This window comes from Phyllobates terribilis, unplaced genomic scaffold (genome assembly GCF_046119375.1).
Source record: "Phyllobates terribilis strain yellow unplaced genomic scaffold, ASM4611937v1 Scaffold_5__5_contigs__length_657084704, whole genome shotgun sequence".
NCBI classification, from domain to species: Eukaryota; Metazoa; Chordata; class Amphibia; order Anura; family Dendrobatidae; genus Phyllobates; species Phyllobates terribilis.
In genome coordinates this window covers 287089493-287110670 of record NW_027362765.1, presented here as the reverse complement: position 1 = coordinate 287110670, position 21178 = coordinate 287089493, and the positions used below count along the sequence as shown (strand labels likewise).

Below are 21178 nucleotides of genomic sequence, written 5' to 3'. Positions count from 1 at the left end.
CCGAAGGGCTGATAACAGTGGCCCACGGGCCGCACTGCACCGCACGCCGTCACCGCTCGCCGTCACTGCCCGCCTGCACACCGTCACCGCTGTCTCAATCCGTGGTCTCAATCCGCGGTGAATGCATTGGTGGAGGAGGGGCCGCCACTTCCCTCTTCCACCAATCAGCGTTAGAAACAGCTGACACAATGGCATCAGCCAGCACACTGTGGAGAGTCAGTGCATCAGAGACAGGAGCGTAGGGAAACGGGGAGTGAAGTAAGTATATGCTGGACACAGGGGGGGCTTTAATGCTGGACACAGGGACGGCTTTGCTTTGATGCTGGACACAGGGGGGCTCTCTCATGCTGGACACAGGGGGGCTCTCATGCTGGACATAGTGGGGGGCTCTCATGCTGGACACAGGGAGGGTCTCATGCTGGACACAGGGGGGGCTCTCATGCTGGACACAGGGGGCTCTCATGCTGGACACAGGGGGGGCTCTCATGCTGGACACAGGGGGGTCTCATGCTGGACACAGGGGGGACTCTCATGCTGGACACAGGGGGGACTCTCATGCTGGACACAGGGGGGACTCTCATGCTGGACACAGGGGGGACTCTCATGCTGGACACAGGGAGGGCTGTCATGCTGGACACAGGGTGGCTCTCATGCTGGACACAGGGGGGGCTCTCATGCTGGACACAGGGGGGGCTCTCATGCTGGACACAGGGGGGGCTCTCATGCTGGACACTAGGGAGGGCTGTCATGCTGGACACTAGGGAGGGCTGTCATGCTGGACACATGGGGGCTCTCATGCTGGACATAGGGGGGCTCTCATGCTGGACATAGGGGGGCTCTCATGCTGGACACTAGGGAGGGTTGTCATGCTGGACACAGAGGGGCTCTCATGCTGGACACAGAGGGGCTCTCATGCTGGACACAGGGGGGACTCTCATGCTGGACACAGGGGGGGCTCTCATGCTGGACACTAGGGAGGGCTGTCATGCTGGACACAGAGGGGCTCTCATGCTGGACACAGGGGGGGCTCTCATGCTGGACATAGGGGGGCTCTCATGCTGGACACTAGGGAGGGTTGTCATGCTGGACACAGAGGGGCTCTCATGCTGGACACTAGGGAGGGCTGTCAGGCTGGACACTAGGGAGGGCTCTCATGCTGGACATGGGGGGCTTTAATGCTAGACACTGGGGGGCTTTAATGCTGGACACTGGGGGGCTGTCATGCTGGACACTTGGAAGGGCTGTCATGCTGGACATGAGGAGGCTCTCGAGCTCTCATACTGGACATGGGGGGGTGGGTGGTGCACATGCTGGACTTGGGAGGGCTGTGTGGGGCTCATGCTGGACATGGGGGGCTGTGTATGGCTCATGCTGGACACGGGAGGGCTGTGTGGGGCTCATGCTGGACATGGGGGGCTTTGTGGGGCTCATGCTGGACATGGGGAGGCTGTGTGGGGCTCATGCTCATGTTAATATTAATATTGAGCAGAATTAATTTCAGCCTATTGGTTCGGCCCTCCCCAACAGTCACGGTCTCTCATGTGGCCCCTCGGGAAAATTAATTGCCCACCCCTGGTCTAGACCCTTAGATCAGGAACAGGACAGACATTTATAGGATACTTCATAACTTTCCCAAATTCTTATGAAAAAATATTCACCACAAACTGCATTGTACTACTGTACCCAATTTATTATATACACTGCTCAAAAAAATAAAGGGAACACTCAAATAACACATCCTAGATCTGAATGAATGAAATATTCTCATTGAATACTTTGTTCTGTACAAAGTTGAATGTGCTGACAACAAAATCACACAAAAATCATCAATGGAAATCAAATTTATTAACCAATGGAGGCCTGGATTTGGAGTCACCCCGAAAATTAAAGTGGAAAAACACACTACAGGCTGATCCAACTTTGATGTAATGTCCTTAAAACAAGTCAAAATGAGGCTCAGTATTGTGTGTGGCCTCCACGTTCCTGTATGACCTCCCTACAACGCCTGGGCATGCTCCTGATGAGGTTGCGGATGGTCTCCTGTGGGATCTCCTCCCAGACCTGGACTAAAGCATCCGCCAACGCCGGGACAGTCTGTGGTGCAACGTGACGTTGGTGGATGGAGCGAGACATGATGTCCCAGATGTGCTCAATCGGAGTCAGGTCTGGGGAGCAAGCGGGCCAGTCCATAGCTTCAATGCCTTCATCTTGCAGGAACTGCTGACACACTCCAGCCACATGAGGTCTGGCATTGTCCTGCATTAGGAGGAACCCAGGGCCAACCGCACCAGCATATAGTCTCACAAGGGGTCTGAGGATCTCATCTCGGTACCTAAATGCAGTCAGGCTACCTCTGGCGAGCACATGGAGGGCTGTGCGGCCCTCCAAAGAAATGCCACCCCACACCATTACTGACCCACTGTCAAACCAGTCATGCTGAAGGATGTTGCAGGCAGCAGATTGCTCTCCACAGAGTCTCCAGACTCTGTCACGTCTGTCACATATGCTCAGTGTGAACCTGCTTTCATCTGTGAAGAGCACAGGGCGCCAGTGGCACTTTGCCAATCCTGGTGTTCTGTGGCAAATGCCAAGCGTCCTGCACAGTGTTGGGCTGTGAGCACAACCCCATCTGTGGACGTCGGGCCCTCATACCACCCTCATGGAGTCAGTTTCTAACCGTTTGTGCAGACACATGCACATTTGTGGCCTGTTGGAGGTCATTTTGCAGGGCTCTGGCAGTGCTCCTCCTGTTCCTCCTTGCACAAAGGCGGAGGTAGTGGTCCTGCTGCTGGGTTGTTGCCCTCCTACGGCCCCCTCCACGTCTCCTGGTGTACTGGCCTGTCTCCTGGTAGCGCCTCCAGCCTCTGGACTCTACGCTGACAGACACAGCAAACCTTCTTGCCACAGCTCGCATTGATGTGCCATCCTGGATGAGCTGCACTACCTGAGCAACTTCTGTGGGTTGTAGAGTCTGTCTCAAGCTACCACGAGTGTGAAAGCACAACCAACATTCAAAAGTGACCAAAACATCAGCCAAAAAGCATTGGTACTGAGATGTGGTCCCCAACACTCCTTTATTGAGGGTGTCTTGATAATTGACAATATTTTCCATCTATTGTCTATTCCATTTGCACAACAGCATGTGAAATTGATTGCCAATCAGTGTTGCTTCCTAAGTGGACAATTTGATTTCACAGAAGTTTGATATACATGGAGTTATATTCTGTTGTTTAAGTGTTCCCTTTATTTTTTTGAGCAGTGTATTTTAGGAGTGGGTCCGTTTTATACCGACTCCACCAGAACGGACTCCGACTCCACAGCCCTAGATGATGCGCTGCAGAAACCTCCTGACCATGGCAGCCAATCACAGGTCCTGCTGCAGCTTTGAATGGCGACAACGTCCTGCTGCTGCTGTAACAGCAGATTACGGAGCGGTCTGCCCAGGATGCGGATAAGTGGAAGTAGGGAAGTATCAAGCAAGTTTCTGGGTTGTTTTATTATTTACCAGGTCAATGGTAACATTTTCATTTTGCCCAAACAACCCATTTGAAGTCCACCATGATGAGGGGGGGGGGATATGGGAGTTAGGCTATGTGCCCACGTTGCGGACCTGAAGCATATTTTTTACGCTTCTCCCTGGCGGGAAAATCACATGCGGATATTACATGCAGTTTTCCCGCCAGGTAGAAGCGTTTGTGAGGCGTCTTTGCATGCATTTCCGCATGAGGGTTATCAAGCACTTCTCCAAGCATCACTTGGAAAAGTGCTTGACAACTTGTTCAGAATGGTAAAAAATAAAAAAATAAACTTTATACTCGCCTTCTGATGCATTCTTTGCCCCATCCGGAGGCTTGAGCGGCTCACGCTGTTGTGTGCAGGACCTGCGGTGACGTCATTGAGTCATGTGGTGGGTCACATGACTCAATGACGTGGCAGGTCCTTCAGACAACAGCGCGACGGAGGGAAAACATCAGAAGATAAGTATAAACTTTATTTTATTCTTTTTTTTACAGGTTCTTTGGTACCCAGGTCTGGATGAGAGTCTCCTCTCATCCAGACTTGGGTACCGTCCGCACATTGATTCCGCTGCGCTTCCGCAAAATTAATGAACATGCTGCGGATTTTTGACCGCAGCATATACGCTGCGGAAAAATCCGCAGCATGGGCATTGCGGAATGCCATTGGGGACCATGGGGTGCGGATATACATGCGTTTTTCAAGCGTTTACGCTGCGGAAATTCCGCAGCATATACGCTTGAAAAATGCTACGTGGGCACACAGCCTTACAGGACAGAAAGTGCAGGTGCAACATTGCAAAGTGATTGTTGAAGGTTTGCCCAGATTGGCCGTCACACGTGGCCTGTGCCCCCCCCCCCACACTGCAGGAACGTTCTTCACAATGTGGTTTTGTTTCTTTGGCGATGTATCATTGATAAAACACGCTGGGAAGAAGCGACTGGACTCAGAAGGAAGTGGGGTAGTAAACTTGAGTCCCCCTCTATGGTTACAGACACCACAGTGCTGCTGCTCTATTCCCTCCGTGGTTACAGGCACCACAGTGCTGATGCACTATTCCCTCCGTGGTTACAGGCACCACAGTGCTGATGCACTATTCCCTCCGTGGTTACAGGCACCACAGTGCTGCTGCACTATTCCCTCCGTGGTTACAGGCACCACAGTGCTGCTGCACTATTCCCTCCGTGGTTACAGGCACAACAGTCCTGCTGCACTATTCCCTCCACCGTTACAGGCGCCACAGTGCAGCTGCACTATTCCCTCCACGGTTACAGGCGCCACAGTGCAGCTGCACTATTTCCTCCACGGTTACAGGCACCACGGTGAAGCTGCACTATTCCCTTCATGGTTACAGGCACCACAGTTCAGCTGCACTATTCCCTCCACAGTTACAGGCACCACAGTGCTGCACTATTCCCTCCACAGTTACAGGCACCACAGTGCTGCTGCACTATTTCCTTCACGGTTACAGGCACCACAGTGCAGCACTATTCCCTCCACAGTTACAGGCACCACAGTGCTGCACTATTCCCTCCACAGTTACAGGCACCACAGTGCTGCACTATTCCCTCCACAGTTACAGGCACCACAGTGCTGCTGCACTATTCCCTTCACGGTTACAGGCACCACAGTGCTGCACTATTACCTCCACGGTTACAGGCACCACAGTGCTGCACTATTCCCTCCACAGTTACAGGCACCGCAGTGCTGCACTATTCCCTCCACAGTTACAGGCACCGCAGTGCTGCACTATTCCCTCCATAGTTACAGGCACCACAGTGAAGCTGCACTATTTCCTCCACGGTTACAGGCACCACAGTGCTGCACTATTCCCTCCACAGTTACAGGCACCACAGTGCTGCACTATTCCCTCCACAGTTACAGGCACCACAGTGCTGCACTATTCCCTCCACAGTTACAGGCACCACAGTGCTGCACTATTCCCTCCACGGTTACAGGCGCCACAGTGCTGCTGAACTATTCCCTTCACGGTTACAGGCGCCACAGTGCTACTGCACTATTCCCTCCACGGTTACAGGCGCCACAGTGAAGCTGCACTATTTCCTCCACGGTTACAGGCACCACAGTGCAGCTGCACTATTTCCTCCATGGTTACAGGTGCCACAGTGAAGCTGCACTATTCCCTCCACGGTTACAGGCGCCACAGTGAAGCTGCACTATTCCCTCCACGGTTACAGGCGCCACAGTGAAGCTGCACTATTTCCTCCATGGTTACAGGCGCCACAGTGCTGCTTCACTATTCCCTCCGTGGTTACAGGCACCACAGTGAAGCTGCACTATTTCCTCCATGGTTACAGGCACCACAGTGCTGCTGCACTATTCCCTCCATGGTTACAGGCACCACAGTGAAGCTGCACTATTCCCTCCATGGTTACAGGCACCACAGTGAAGCTGCACTATTCCCTCCATGGTTACAGGCACCACAGTGCTGCTGCACTATTCCCTCCATGGTTACAGGCACCACAGTGCTGCTGCACTAGTCCCTCCACGGTTACAGGCGCCACAGTGCTGCTGCACTAGTCCCTCCACGGCTACAGGCGCCACAGTGCTGCTGCACTATTTCCTCCACTCAGGTACTTCTCTATGGCGGCAGATACAGACCATGACGTGTCAGACCGGGAATAGGAGAAGGAGGGGGCTGCGGCCGAGCAGATGCTCCCCGGGTCACGTCCATGCAGCTGGGGGAAGGGGTGAGGACTGGAGGGAGGGGAGACTCAGCAGCAACAAGTCGCAGTCAGCTGCACTACGCGCGCCTACCTCAGCAGCGCGTCCTCCCCTGCAGGGATGATTGACGCCGCACTCAGCCAATCACAGAACTTCCCGCCTCCCACGTCCGACGTCCTGTGCAGCGGCCCAGTCAGAACGCACCACGAGCAGCAGAGCCGGTGATATAAAGCGCATGCGCGGAGAGCGGCCCTCACAGCGCCACGTCCCGTACACCGGATCCGTCATGTTGCCTTCTGCAGTACTTGTAGCGGTCTCCGCCTTGCTCGGTGCCTTTCTGACCCGGGCAGACATCCCCGAAGAAAACGACGTGTTGGTGCTGAAGAAGGACACGTTTGACAAGGCGCTGGAGAACGATTACTTGCTGGTGGAGTTCTGTGAGTGAGCTGAGGGGTTGTGGAGCGCCGTGTGCACTGGGTGGGACGTAGGGTGCTGCGGGGGGATGGGGTGTAATCTCCCGTCACTTGCAGGACAGCACCCCCTAATTAGGGGGCACACCTGGGCGGGACACGGCAGGTCCACGTCCTGCCAGTGACTGACAGCGGGTTCAGCCAGTCAGCTTAGTCCTTCCGCAGCGTCCTCCAATCAGGGAGTGGAGGGTGGAGCCTGAAGTTTGGTTGACGTGTACTTAGTAGTGAGACTTGTCATCCTCACTGGGAGTGACGTCTGGACTTTAGTCTGGGGTCAGAGCTGGTACTGGGGGCTGCCATGGCTGTCTGTGGGCCTGCACCCCTTCCCACTTATGCCATGCCTGGGGCACATGATGCCACCTGTGGGGCTTCATGCAGATTGTCCTTTAATTTTGTGTCCCATTAATAGACTGTCTGCACATCATGCTGGAGCCCTGCGCTTGGGATATATGTAGGGAAGGCTACATGGGGAGATAGATAGATATAGATATATATATATATATTACTCTAGAATATGCCAAGACTGTCCTGTCAGAGGTGTATTCCAACTGCCACCTGTGACAGTGCACAGCTGAATTCTAGCATTGACTGCTGGTGTGGTCTTTCATCGTGGCTGGTACACAACCAATGGTTCCAAATGGTGATACTGTGGGAATTGGTAGAGGCTTCCATGGAGGTGACTTCTTCTGGGCAGGGTCTATGTCACAAGGTCTGGATGGGTGGCTTAACCAGCAGTCCATTAAGTGAATCCATCCAGTGACTTGCTGACCTTCCAGGTTTCCTTGTCTGTCTAGTTGTCACTTTCACATGCATGTTAGTATGGCTTATTTCCGTGTGTGACTGTTGGATTGCAGTTTGCCTTCTTGTGACTGCTGTCATGGCTGCTGTGACTTGTTAGTTCAAGATGTTTCTATTTCCACATTCGTCCCGTGGTAGAATTTACTTTGCTATGCTGCTTAAGAGTAAACCAGCCAGATATCAGTACCTCAAGGTTAGAACATTAAAGGGGTTTTCCCACAAACAAGTTCTTTTTAATCAATAGTTCTTGGAATGATAACTTCCACAATTGAATGAATGTATTTTAATAAAATGTTCCTGTGCTGAGATAATCTTATAAATGTGCCCCTGCTGTGTACTGTGTAATGACTGTCTGACCGTGCAGGAACATGGTCTGATCATACCACATCTCCTGGGCAGGGGAGGAAACAAGAGTGTACAGACTTTCAGTCGGGGATCGCAAATGATTCTTTCTTTGAAGTAAAACTTTGTTTAAAAACAGGAAAAAATGTTTTACCTCACAGAATCCTCTGCGATCCCATGCTATAATGTCTGTATACTCTTTTGCTTCCTTCCCTGCCCAGGAGCTTTGGTATGATCAGACCAGGTTCCTGCACGGTCAGACACAGCCATTACGCAGTACATAGCAGGGGCACATTTATAAGATTAAATAAAATGTTCCTGCGCTGAAATAAACACATCCAATTGTGCAGGTTATTCCAAGACCTATTGGTTAAAATGAACTTTCGTTCATGGGAAATCCCCTTTAAGAGCTCAATTGTCCATACAAACTGATCCTTTAGCTTAGTGCGCAGACCCTTGTATATAAGGGTATCTGAAAGCTGTTTATAGCTTTGCAGCAAGTGAACATAGCCTAGATGTAGTGTGACTCGAGGATTTGCCTGCCATCTTAGGGTATGTGCGCACGATCAGTGTCTGCTGCGGATTGGACACAGAGTAAGTGTGCTGCGTGCAATCTGCAGCAGCCAGATGTTACAGCATAGTGGATGGGATTTATACAATCCCATGCCCACTACGCGTCTGCAGCACCCCTGCGGAAATAGACATGCGGTGCGTCTTTCCAGACCTCGGCATGTCTATTTCCTCCTGTGGGTCCACATGCGGGCTTTACCCACAGACCTAATCTCTATGGGGAAAGCCTGCCTGTGAGGGAGGGGGGGGGGGGCTGGAGGCAGCTTCTCCGCAGCCTTGGGGCTGCAGTCGGCTGTGGATCGTCTGCACATACCCTTATAATTGGATATATGTTTAAAAGGAATGTCGGCACAGAATGACCAAGTACATGTGCTCTGTGCATCATGGTTTGTGGCCAAACATTGATATACACCTACTGTATTTTATTTATTAAGCCAGAGCTGATGGGTAGGTGTATTTAAATGACTGTGCCTGCCTGTACTTGGGTTGAACTGTCATTCTGTGCTGCGGAGTCCCTTTAAATGTGTTAACTTGTGAGTGCGTTTCTTGTACTACATGTCAGTGTTCTGCTGCACAGCAACTATTCCCTGCATGGAAATAATAGGAAGCTGCGCAGCACTCCTCTGGGGTGGGTGATCGAGTAGGATTCCACTCTGAATATTCATGGAGTTACTGGTCACAGTATGGATAAATAAATTGGTGACCTTACTTACTGTGAATATTCTAGATTAGTATCAGGTTTTCACATGGTCTAGAATGTAGACTGTTCAAACTACACTGTTCTCACAGGCTGTAGTTCCAAGTGAGCCTTATTATAAGCCAAGTTTATGGCAGTAAAGTATGCTGTGGCTAAGCTGGAGTAGCACATAAATGGATGCGCTAATCTAGGGATTACAACCTGTGGCTCAAGCTGCTGCAAAACTTAACTCAATGGGTTCAGATGATGCAAAAAGCATGGTGCCTGTAATCTCCAGAGCACTACTATGAAGCTGCAGGCCAGGTGTTCACAATCTGCAGTGCTTCCAGGGAATGTCACCCCCCCCCCCCCTCCCCTGGGTGATATCAGACCCCTACTATGGCCATACGGGGTATAGAAAAGTAAATCTATACATACCTGTATGGCCCATAGCAGAGGTTTAATTTCAGAGAAAAGCGCTTTATTTAATTATTTTTTCCATTGGCACAAAGCACAGGCAGATGGGGCCGGGATGAAGCAAAGTGTGCTCTGTGAGCATGCCCAGGAAGTCAGAGCACAGTGCAGCCCTGTGATGTGCAGGGGAGGGGGGGATATGCTAATTAAGCAGAGAGGTGGGGATTTAGGGGAATAATAAGCAGATAGGTGGGGAATTGCTTGGCGTCCCCTGGATGCCAAGCCTGTGGAATAGAGAATTGATTAAATTGCTTTTCTCTGCAATCTGACCTCTGCTATGGGGCCATACAGGTAATTATAGATTTACTTTTCTATACCCTGTATGGCCATAGAGGTCTGATATCGCCTGGGGGGGGGTTGACAGATTCCCTTTAATAGAACATGATGTCTAAGTTTCTGTTGGTTTCATTCATAAGGTACAGCAAAGCACTAGTTGGCTCCATAGACTCCTATAGGTGCTGTATTACCACTTGGTACAATTAGGCACTTGTATGGAGCCATAATATCAGTGTGTGCATGTGGACAAATGCAGTACTTCGGTTCCAAATGTGCATGCACATCTGTCATTCCATTAACACTACTAGTTGAGGTCTTGCAACTGGGGCTTCTCATTTTGGTGGTCCCTGAGGTCTAGCACTTTTCATCTATCCAGTGGATTGGTAACAAAATACTTTAGCCTGTAATATACTTTTTAAAGGACTGGATACCATGTGTTCTGCAGAAGTGGCTGTAAGGGTATGTGCACACTATCAGTGTTCACTGCAGATTGGACGCAGCGCTAGTGCGTTACAGCATAGTGGATGGGATTTATACAAATCTCATGTCCACTATGCCGTTGCAGCACACTTGTGGAAATTGACATGCGGCACGTCTTTCTAGACCAGAGCATGTCAATTTCTCATGTGGGTCTACATGCTGGCTTTCCCCATAGACCTAATCTCTATGAAGAAAGTCTGCAGGTGAAGAGGCGGGGGGGGGGGGGGGCTGGCACTCATTTGCATAATGAGCGTTAGCCGGAGACAACTTTTCCGCAGCCTCAGGGCTGCAGCCGGCTCCGGATGGTCTGCACATACCCTAAAAGTTTCCTAACTTTATTTTCCATTGAAGCAGTTCCTGGAGCACTTTTTTAGAACAGGTCTTTCAGGTAAATGTGTAGAATGTAGGGGAAGTTATAATAAGTAAACTACTCAGGAAACGCACAGATAAGTCTAAACTATCCTCCACCCAGATGTGGGCCACAATGGGCCCAGAACACAACCAACAGCTAATGCTGTAGCCTAAGCACTATTTGTGGCCTAGTGATCTGTGGTATGCTGCTTCCCTTAGGAATACAGACTAGTTGTGCACAGCTGTCTTTCCTTTTTTTAGGACTAGGCATTAAAATAAAGCCATCTTCAGCAATGTCCGCTCTGTAATGCTCTTAATGAGTGTTTAATGTGGGCATGTCTGCCTGAACTCTGGTTCTCTGCCATGGTGGCATTAATGAAACAATTCATGGGAGGATATGAACTATTTGGATGGCTCATTTTCCTATGACACTGATTTGAGTGTTGGTGATCAAGAATTAACAAATGTTACTTAAAAAATATATATTAAAATATATTATTACAGATGCTCCTTGGTGTGGGCATTGCAAAGCTCTTGCTCCAGAATATGAGAAGGCTGCTAAGAAACTAAAAGAGGAAGGTTCAACAATCAGATTGGCCAAAGTAGATGCTACAGAAGAGTCAGAGTTGGCACAAGAGTTTGGTGTTCGAGGATATCCAACAATCAAGTTTTTTAAAAATGGAGACAAGTCTTCACCCAGAGAATATTCAGGTACAGTCTCTACCTCTTTCATGTGGGGTGTTCTTCAATAAAGCCAGGGGTTCTTTTATACACACAACAAAGTACTTGATATTGTAGACAACAACTTTGTGTGTTGTGGGGTGGGGGGGACGGGACCATAGCATTAAAATCTCTGCAGCTGGCTTCAACCTTGCAGTGTGAGTGAATCTCTCCTTGTTCTCTTTACAGCTGGCCGGGAGGCTGCAGACTTTATCAACTGGCTGAAGAAACGCACTGGTCCAGCCGCTACTACCCTGGCAGATGATGCAGCTGTTGCTGCTTTAGTGGAGTCCAGTGATGTTGCAGTTATTGGTTTCTTTAAGGTAAACTTAACTTCTCTCCTCACTAATGTCCAGCGTATCTTTAGGAATGATTGTGTTGCAAGTCAGAGGATTTGGCCGTTCCATTCTACAAACTGTGGATGACCAATCAATAGTCTTCTACACCATTAAAATGGCCTTACTTCCAGTAGTGACCATAAATTATTGCATCACTTGCTCTAAAGGGATTGCGATGGGGGGCTGTGCAATTAGGGTTCTATATTAACCATCCTTGCATCTTTAGCGATGGTTGTAGATTGGCTTTAGATTGCAATCATATTGCATGCATAGCTTATAATAGGAGGGAGGGGGGAGACGCAACCTTTGAACATAACTTGGTGGTGGGTAGACTCAACCTAGGGTAACCAAGTCTTATGTTGTCATTCTGTATAGACTGCGTAAGCACTCAGCTCATACCAGGGCTGTGGAGGGAGTTGTTGTCCATTTTGGTGGAGTCGGAATAAAATGGACCAACTCCTAAAATGTATAATAAATTGGGTACAATAGTTCAGTGCAGTTTGTAGGGAATATTTTTTTTCTTAAGGATTTGGGAAAGTTATGAAATGTCCTATTCCTGATCTAAGGGTCTAGACTTTTAGCGGAGATGAATCTGTGCTACAGTAAATTTATTACTTAAACATGAGCCATATATGAGGGAGTCGGAGTCACTGAAATTGAGGAGTTGGAGGTTTGGCTTACTGACTCCACAACCCTGGCTCATACAACACTGCCTGCAGTCCGGTTTTATCTGTTAAGCAAAAAAATCTTAACAATGATTTGCTGTAATCCATGTACAGTTGCATCCTGTGGATGGCATGGGTTCAGGACTTGGTGTCTGCTGTATAATCTGGGATTGAACATGACTCCGATCTCAGTTGTGTAACTTCTTGTATACAGTGGTTGCACTTAAGAGATGAAGCAGAAGACTGACCTGCAGCACAACAATCCAGTTGCAGGGTGCAAATGTGATGTCATGCTTAATAGACTTACAAGGACTGACTGGTGTCCTATCTTGACTGGAGGAGGGGTGGATTTGGCTGTCAGTTGGAGTGTTAAAAAAAACAAAAACCTTTTTCCCTCTCCCAAAAGTAGGGGGTTAAGAACATGTTGCTACACAGTGCCCTCCAAGATGCTACTTTTCAGCAGCAGAAGTGGTATTAAGAGGTTGGACTTTACCACTAGTTTACATGGTGCTTGATTACATGGCGCTGGCATTTTTCATGCTGGTCTTGACATGTGCAGGTGTCACACTTCTGATTTCAAGAGGTCTTAATGAATCAGGAGTGTCGAACTGGTTTAAGGATTGTCAGGAGTGGGGTATGCCACACACCCATCTATCTCCAGTTCCACCCACTAGTCAGAGCTGGGTGATTATGGCATAACGCCATAAGTCACAACTTTAGTGCAGCCTCATTGCGACAAAATGACTCTTCATAAAAATTGTGGCGTAAAAACCTTTTGAAGGCTTTGCACCTGGCCTGGTGAATGAAGGGGCAGCCATTACGTGCAGTCAGTGCGGGGGGCACTGTTACAGCTGCCACTAGTCAGAGCAGGGACTGAAACTGTACTGACATTACCCCTATGACGAAGCTGAACGCTGCCAGGGGAATAAAGTTAATTTCTTCCTGGCAGCGGGGCTCTGTCAGAACACTAGCAACCTGCAGCTTAACCTCACATCTGCAGGTTGTGTTATCTTGCATGATGGGTTCCCTTAAAAGATGTATCGCTGAAATGCTGGTGTTAGCGCATGTACCAAAGACTATCATAGTTAATGGCTGCTGGGGACTGAGTGAGCTGCACTTGAGACTAGTCAAACTGCTCCATGGAGTGAAGGATCTCTACATACATATCCAGGGAGAAACCTGTCAATGCAGGGCTGTGGGCAGGGAAAAACTTCTGAAACCTGCCTGACCAACCAGACATGTTTGGCTCTGTTCCCAACAGCAATTAAATGGTAACTGAAATGCTGCAGTGTTTCCGAGACCTTTATGTGGCTGAAATCCTACAGGCAGCATGTACCAGCTGTCGGGCTCCCTTTTTAAAATTTACCATATATACCCAAGTATAAGCCAACGTACCTAACTTTACCACAAAAAACTGGGAAATTTATTGACTAGAGTATAAGCCTAGAGTGGGAAATGCAGCAGCTACTGGTAAATTTCCCTATCCTGGTAAGCATGGCCTCCTCATTCCTCCACCCCCAGCATCACTGTCATGCGCTCTCAGACACTGATGTGAGCTGCCAGCATATTCACTCCTCTCCACGCTGGGACTGTGTGTGGAGAAGAATGAATATGCATTCTCTTTAGTAGGGGGCAGGAGCAGCACCTCAGCGCTCCTCTGTGCCCGCTACTAAAGAGATGAATATTCCCTCTTCTCCATGCCCATGGGAGTGGAGAAGAGGGAATATTCATTTACCTTTAGCAGCGGGCACACGTGGTAGCTGCAGCGGCTGCTGCAAGTGCCCCGCTCCTCTGCTGCAGCAACGGGATCTCTATATACCGGAGTCTAAGCCAAGGGGGGGCTTTTTCAGCACAAAAAATTGTGGTGAAAAACTGCTTATACTCGCGTATATACGGTATGCTATTTCGACCTTCCTGATTGTTGGTTGAGGTTTAGCATGTCTCTGCAGTTTACTTTTTTTTTTCTCTTCTGCACAGGACCCAGAGTCTGATCTAGCCAAGGCATTCCAGCAGGCTGCAGAGACTGTGGATGATATTCCATTTGGTATCACTTCCAGTGATGCTGCATTCTCAAAGTATGAACTTGATAAGGACAATATTGTTCTTTTTAAGAAGGTGAGTATGTCATGTGATCTAAAACTGTTGGATACTAGACTAATGCAATGTGTTACTTGCATGAATTCATATCTAAAGTAAACCACTTAGAACATCTGCATCTAACAAATCTCAGGTTCTGAAAAATCAATCACTCTCTCAAATGCTTTTGTTTGGCATAATTAGATCGGCTTCTTCACATTTCCTGGCAAATGCCAAGTGCTTGCAACTTCTCCTGTGATTTCCCCTGGCACATGGGCTAGCTGCATAGTCTAGCCGGACATTGGGAAATCCAGTGGCTTTGTATTGTTGCTGATCTAGTTTGCCCTCTAGCTGGGTGATCTTAAGTTGTACATGAACCCCTTAACAACATTGGACGTACTAATACGCGTCTGTGCTCTGGGACTTGAGAGCCAGACCCGTATTAGTATGTCATCGCGCGCGCACACAGGCTGTGCGGGCGCGATCGCCGCTGGGTGTCAGCTGTGACAATGTGCAGGGAGCGGTCCCGCACCGCTCCCCACATATTAACCCCCGCAATGCTTCGATCGAAGTCGATCGCAGCATTGCGGTGGCGAGGGGAGGTGATCGCAGAAACTCTCCTCCTCTTCCAGCCTCCAGCGCTGTCTGCCGCTGCTTCCAGGATGTCGTCATGACAACCCGATGTCGTCATGACAACCCGATGTCGTCATGACAACCCGATGTCGTCATGACAACCCGATGTCGTCATGACAACCCGATGTCGTCATGACAACCCGATGTCGTCATGACAACCCGATGTCGTCATGACAACACCCAGGTCACCAGACAGCAGGAAGATTTTTTTGGACATGCGCATTGTATCTCCAAACTATCTTCTCCCTGTCCAGCGCTGACAGCCTGCATGGCACAGGGATGGTGCTGCATTCCTGTGCCATGCAGGCGATCAGAGAAAAAAAAAGTGAGAGTCCCATAGTGGGACAAAGTAAAGTATAAAAACTGTCAAGTAAATAAAAAAAAAAAATTGTAAAAAAATAATCCACCAAAAATAATATGTACCCATCAATAAATATTTTTATAAAAAAATACCAAAAAAACAAAAGTACACATTTGGTATCGCCGCGTCCGGAACAACCGGACTATAAAAAATAACAATGCTTTATCATACCGCCAAAAAAATAACACGCGATCAAAAAGACTAATATTAATAAAAATGGTACCGCTGAAAACGTCATCTCGTCCCGCAAAAAACAAACAATACAGCTCCATCAGCCGAAAAATAAAAGTTATAGCTCTCAGAATAAAGCTATGATAAAAAAAAAAATTTCTATAGAATTGCTTTTATGTAAAAGTGCAAAACATAGAAAAACTATATAAATGTGGTACCGCTGTAAACGTACTGACCCAAAGAATAAAGCTACCTGATCAATTTCACCACACACGGAACAGAATAAAAAATACCAATTCCTGAATTGTTTTTTGTTTATTCTGCCTCCTAAAAATCGGAATAGAAAGCGATCAAAAAATGTCACGTGCCTAAAAATGGCACCAATAACAACATCAACTCATTCTGCAAAAAAACAAGCCGTCACATGACTGTCTGCCAAAATCTGGAAATTATAGCTCTCAAAATATGGCGCTGCAAAAACTAGAATTTACAAAAAATGCATCTTTTAGTGTGTGACAGCTGTCAATCATAAAAACCCCATATGATTCTGGTATCGCTGTAATCGCACTGACCCAAAGAATAAAGTCGTCTAATCACTTATACCGCACGAGGAACGGCGTAAAAAATAAACTCTGGGGTTAGGGTTGTGATGGGGTTGGGATTTTTTTTCAAAAGTAAGAAAAAAAGATGACTATATGGCAACTAGTGTTGTGCGCAAGTGCTCGCTACTTGAGTTTGCATCGGGTGCTCTGGTATGCATTGAGTATTGTGGGTATTTGAGTGACATGCTCGAGTCTCCGCCCCATATACTTCACGGCCAAAAAAACTTTGCGGGGATTGCCTGCCATGCACGAGCTATCCCTGCATGTTTTTTTTTGGGTGTCTAATAACCGTGAAACATGCGGGACAGGGACTCGAGCATGTCACTCGAGCACACGCAGTACATGGTGCATACCTGAGTACCCGATTCAAACTCAAGTAGCGAGCACTTGCGCTCAAGACTAATGACAACTTATTCAATATGATGACCTAATGTTATCAATTTCTGTGTCGTACCTCTGGGTTCAAAATGTTCACTATACCCCTTAATAAAATTTTTGAGGGGTATAGTTTCCAAAATGGGGTCACTTGTGGGGGAGCTCCAATGTTTAGGCACATCAGGGGCTCCCCAAACGCAATATGGCATCCGCTAATTATTCAAGCAAATTTTGCGTTCAAAAAGTCACACAGTGCTCCTTCCCTTCTGAGCTCTGCCGTGCAACCAAACCCTGTATTTTCCCCACATATGGGGTATCGGCGTACTCAGGAGAAATGGCACAAAAGTTTTTGGGGTCCAGTTTCTGGACCCCAAATGCAACATGGCGTCCGCTAATTATTCAAGCAAATTTTACAATCAAAGTCAAATGGCGCTCCTTCCCTGCCGTGCGCCCAAACAGTGGTTTTTCCCCACATATGGGGTATCTGCGTGCCCAGGGGAAATTGCACAACAAATTTTGGGGTCCATTTTTTCTTGTTACCCCTGTGAAAATAAAAAAATTGGGTCTAAAGTAACCTTTTTGTGAAAAAAGTTAAATGTTCGTTTTTTTCTTCCACATTCAAAAAATTCCTGTGAAGCACCTGAAGGGTTAATAAAGTTCTTGAATGTGGTTTTGAGCACCTTGAGGGGTGCAGTTTTTAGAATGGTGTCACTTTTGGGTATTTTCTGTCATCAAGACCCCTAAAAAAAAAAAAATGGTTTTGTAAATTTTGTTGGAAAAATGAGAAATTGCTGGTCAACTTTTAACCCTTATAGCTCCCTAATAAAAAAAAAAAAAAATTTGGGTTCCAAAATTGTGTGGATGTAAAGTAGACATGTGGGAAATGTTATTTATTAACTATTTTGTGTGACATATCTCTTAAGGGCATAAAAATTTAAATTTTGGAAATTGCTAAATTTTCGCCAAATTTCAGTTTTTTTTCACAAATAAACGCAAGCGATATCGAAGAAATTTTACCAAAATAATGAAGTACAACATGTCACGAAAAAACATTCTCAGAATCAGGGGGATCCGTTGAAGCGTTCCAGAGTAATTACCTCATAAAGTGACAGTGGTCAGAATTGTAAAAATTGGCCTGGTCATTAACATGCAAACCACCCTCGGGGGTTAAGGGGTTAAACAACGTCTTTGCTTATTTCCACTCACTCCCCTGTGATCATACCAGTTGAACACCACCATGTCATTGATAACATTGGCATCTCTTGCCTTCTAATAACTTCTTGATCAACTAGTCTCTTTAGAAATTGACAAGCTTAAGTTCCTTAATGCTGGCATTCTTCTCTAACAAGTTATTTTTCATCTCTTCAGTTTGATGAAGGCAGGAATAACTATGCAGGGGAAGCGACAAAGGAACACGTCTTGAACTTCATAAAATCCAACCAGCTGCCTTTAGTCATTGAGTTTACTGAACAAGTAAGAGAAATGTCTAAACTTAATTTGCTTGGATATCAAGCTTCAGTTTCTGGCTTATAATCTGGCACACAATTTGTGGTCTAGGTATAAAATCTATTTTCTCCTGGTTATCTAAATTTCTTTTTCTCTAGACTGCACCAAAGATCTTCGGTGGAGAGATAAAGACCCACATTCTGTTGTTCCTGCCAAAGAGTGCATCTGACTACCAAGACAAACTGGACAACTTTAAGAAGGCAGCCACAAGCTTCAAGGGAAAGGTATGCACATGTGGGCACATGGGTACACAATGCTCAAATAACCTTGTTCTATTTGAGAATTTGTTTAATGGTTGTGGTTTCTTTCTCAGATACTCTTCATCTTCATTGATAGTGATCATACTGACAACCAACGTATTCTGGAGTTCTTTGGTTTGAAAAAGGAAGAATGTCCCGCTGTTCGATTGATCACTTTGGAAGAGGAGATGACCAAATACAAGCCAGAGACTGATGACCTTTCAGCTGATAAAATCAAGGACTTCTGTGACCGTTTCTTGGATGGAAAAGTCAAAGTAAGATCTGCTCTTGAATCATAGTTACTTCATCTGTAAAAGCCCCCCTTTTGGTGGTTATCGTTGCTCGATGTGATTTATTCCCAATTCATGTTAATTTGGATGTTTTGTTCCCTTCATAGCCCCATCTTATGAGCCAAGATGTCCCTGATGACTGGGATAAAAATCCAGTGAAAGTGTTGGTTGGGAAAAACTTTGAAGAAGTAGCTTTTGATGAGGAGAAGAGTGTATTTATTGAATTCTGTGAGTACAGGATTCCTACTCCATTCCTCTTAGATTTTGGTATACATGCCTAAAATGATGCCGACTGCTCTTCTATTCAGATGCTCCCTGGTGTGGCCACTGCAAGCAGCTGGCACCAATCTGGGACCAATTGGGGGAGAAGTTCAAGGACAACAAGAATATTGTCATTGCAAAAATGGATTCCACAGCCAATGAGATTGAAGCTGTGAAGATACACAGCTTCCCCACCCTGAAATACTTCCCAGCTGGAACAGATAAAAAGGTAGTTAATTATCCCTCCCTTCCCCCTCCCCCACCATCCTTTTACACCTTTGTGTTTAAGTAGCACACTAACTAGTTTATATTTGCTAAAATCTGTTCCACTAGGTTGTTGACTACAATGGGGAGAGAACATTAGATGGATTTTCAAACTTCTTGACAAGTGGTGGACAGGATGGAGCAGCTGATGAGGTGAGATTGCCTATACAGTCTGGCTTGTGTGTATTCTGCATGTTGTCACAATGACTATGCTTTTTCTTGTACAACTTGCAGGATCTGGAAGAGGCAGATGAGCCAGATCTAGAAGATGACGAAGATGACCAACACAAGAAGGATGAATTATAAGGATCATAAAGGTTTAATACTGTAACAACCAGAAGACACTAAGAGTGGAGGGGGATCAACAACTTCTAGGAATGTATTAATTGTCAGCGCTCTGAAAAAATCCAGGGAAACTGTATCTGAATCTGTACATTGGGGTCTTTATTTGGGGGAGGGGGGACTTTGGCCTTGTGTTTTGTTTGACAGCTTTTTGGTTTCTTTTTTTCTTCTCCTTTCAGTAATTTGCCCTGATGTAAGTTTGGCACTCTGCTTCCTGTATTGTGTTGTCCTGTCATATCTATTTTTTTTTTTCTTAATTGCTATTCTGTAAATGGAACGAATACAAATCTGCATGACAGGTGACCTGAACAAAGGGCTGTCCTCCACCCCCTTCCACCTGAATTTCAGCCACTCTTAGATGAGAGTAAATGGGGCTGTGTATATGCAGTAATGTCTCCTCACTTCCAGCACCTTTTTCATGCTGCCCCCTCAATGGTCCTAGGTGTCTGTGGCAGCTTTCAGTATTTGATGCAGTGTGAAGGCCTCCCTGGTAAAAAGCTCCAAGTGGATACAGCCCCCCACCGGTACTTTAATACATTAATGCCATTTGAGTTTTGTCCTGTCTTATGGGACCCTAGCCTCTGAGATTGCAACATATGACACACTTATTTTTATTTTTTTTGGGTTTGTCACTAAAGGTTTGAAATGTCTAATCTGAAAGCATTCCATCATATTTAAGTTGGGGCATGTTGGCCAAATAAAATTTTAATAAAAAATGTTAGACTATTTGTCTCTTCTCTTGCAGTATGTGGTAGCCTTGTCGGTTCCAATTTTTTTTTTTTTTTTTACACCTATGGTGACACTTAATTTTGAGCTCCATAGACTGCACTGATGCTGCAGTTAAAGCAGTGTTCAGACATGTGAATATTACAACCTAAGAAACATACTTTCTCTGAAGAGTGTCGGAGTCCAGGGGGTGGGTGAGGGCCAGCACATGACAAATGAGTGTAACTTCAGGAGGTGGGTCAGCAAACTTGTGCTTCATCAATACCCAGTTTCATCTACTTTTCCACATGGAAGTGTCCTGGGCAAGAAATATAAACTACTCTTAAATGGACTAATCCAGAGAAGGGGCAGTGTCAGATTTTCAAAGTGCAGAGCAGGCTATGAGAAATGGTACATAAAACTGGGAATCAGACAATGCCTGAATGGTTAACCCCTCCACAACAGTTACAATTCTGTTTTGTTTATTCCTCACCTTCTTCCCAGAGCCATAACTTGTGTGGGGGTTTTTTGTTTTTTTTGTGGGAATTGCTTTTACAGTGTATATCTTGGGGTAATTGACCTTGCAATATGACACAACTCTTAATTTTCACTGTTAATATCTGTTCTCTTGGGTGACTTGAAGCTGCCACTGTCTGATTTCTTGTACTGTACATAGCGATGCCACAGCATTGCTGCATAAAGTAAAAATTATTTCCTTTCAAGCCCCACTACTGGCTGTGTAACTAAAAGCAGGCATCTTCATAACAAAGTTCATGCCACTGGCAATTAGGGGCAGGTTCTGGCTGTAATACACAGCCATTATCTGCCAAGTATGAGGTGGGCTCACTCCATGAGACCACTGTATACACTTGCTTCCTACTTGCACTATACATGTATGGCAGATGACATGAAGTGGTCAAAGGACACCAGCATTGGTAATTCTAGTAAATCAATAGTACGCAAATAAACTTTCAAGTTATATTATCAGAGAA

General features: G+C 46.7%; 1 protein-coding gene across 1 annotated transcript; it reads left to right on the top strand.

Annotated features, from left to right (window-relative positions):
• Positions 1-6402: 6402 nt before the first annotated feature.
• P4HB (prolyl 4-hydroxylase subunit beta) lies at positions 6403-19794 on the top strand. The gene is made up of 11 exons (XM_073684207.1): positions 6403-6638; positions 11143-11349; positions 11548-11681; positions 14339-14476; positions 17948-18052; positions 18184-18309; positions 18399-18599; positions 18722-18842; positions 18923-19104; positions 19209-19292; positions 19374-19794. Exons 1-11 carry the CDS (start codon positions 6437-6439, stop codon positions 19443-19445), a joined length of 1572 nt encoding a protein of 523 aa, XP_073540308.1. The 5' UTR covers positions 6403-6436; the 3' UTR covers positions 19446-19794.
• Positions 19795-21178: the final 1384 nt, after the last annotated feature.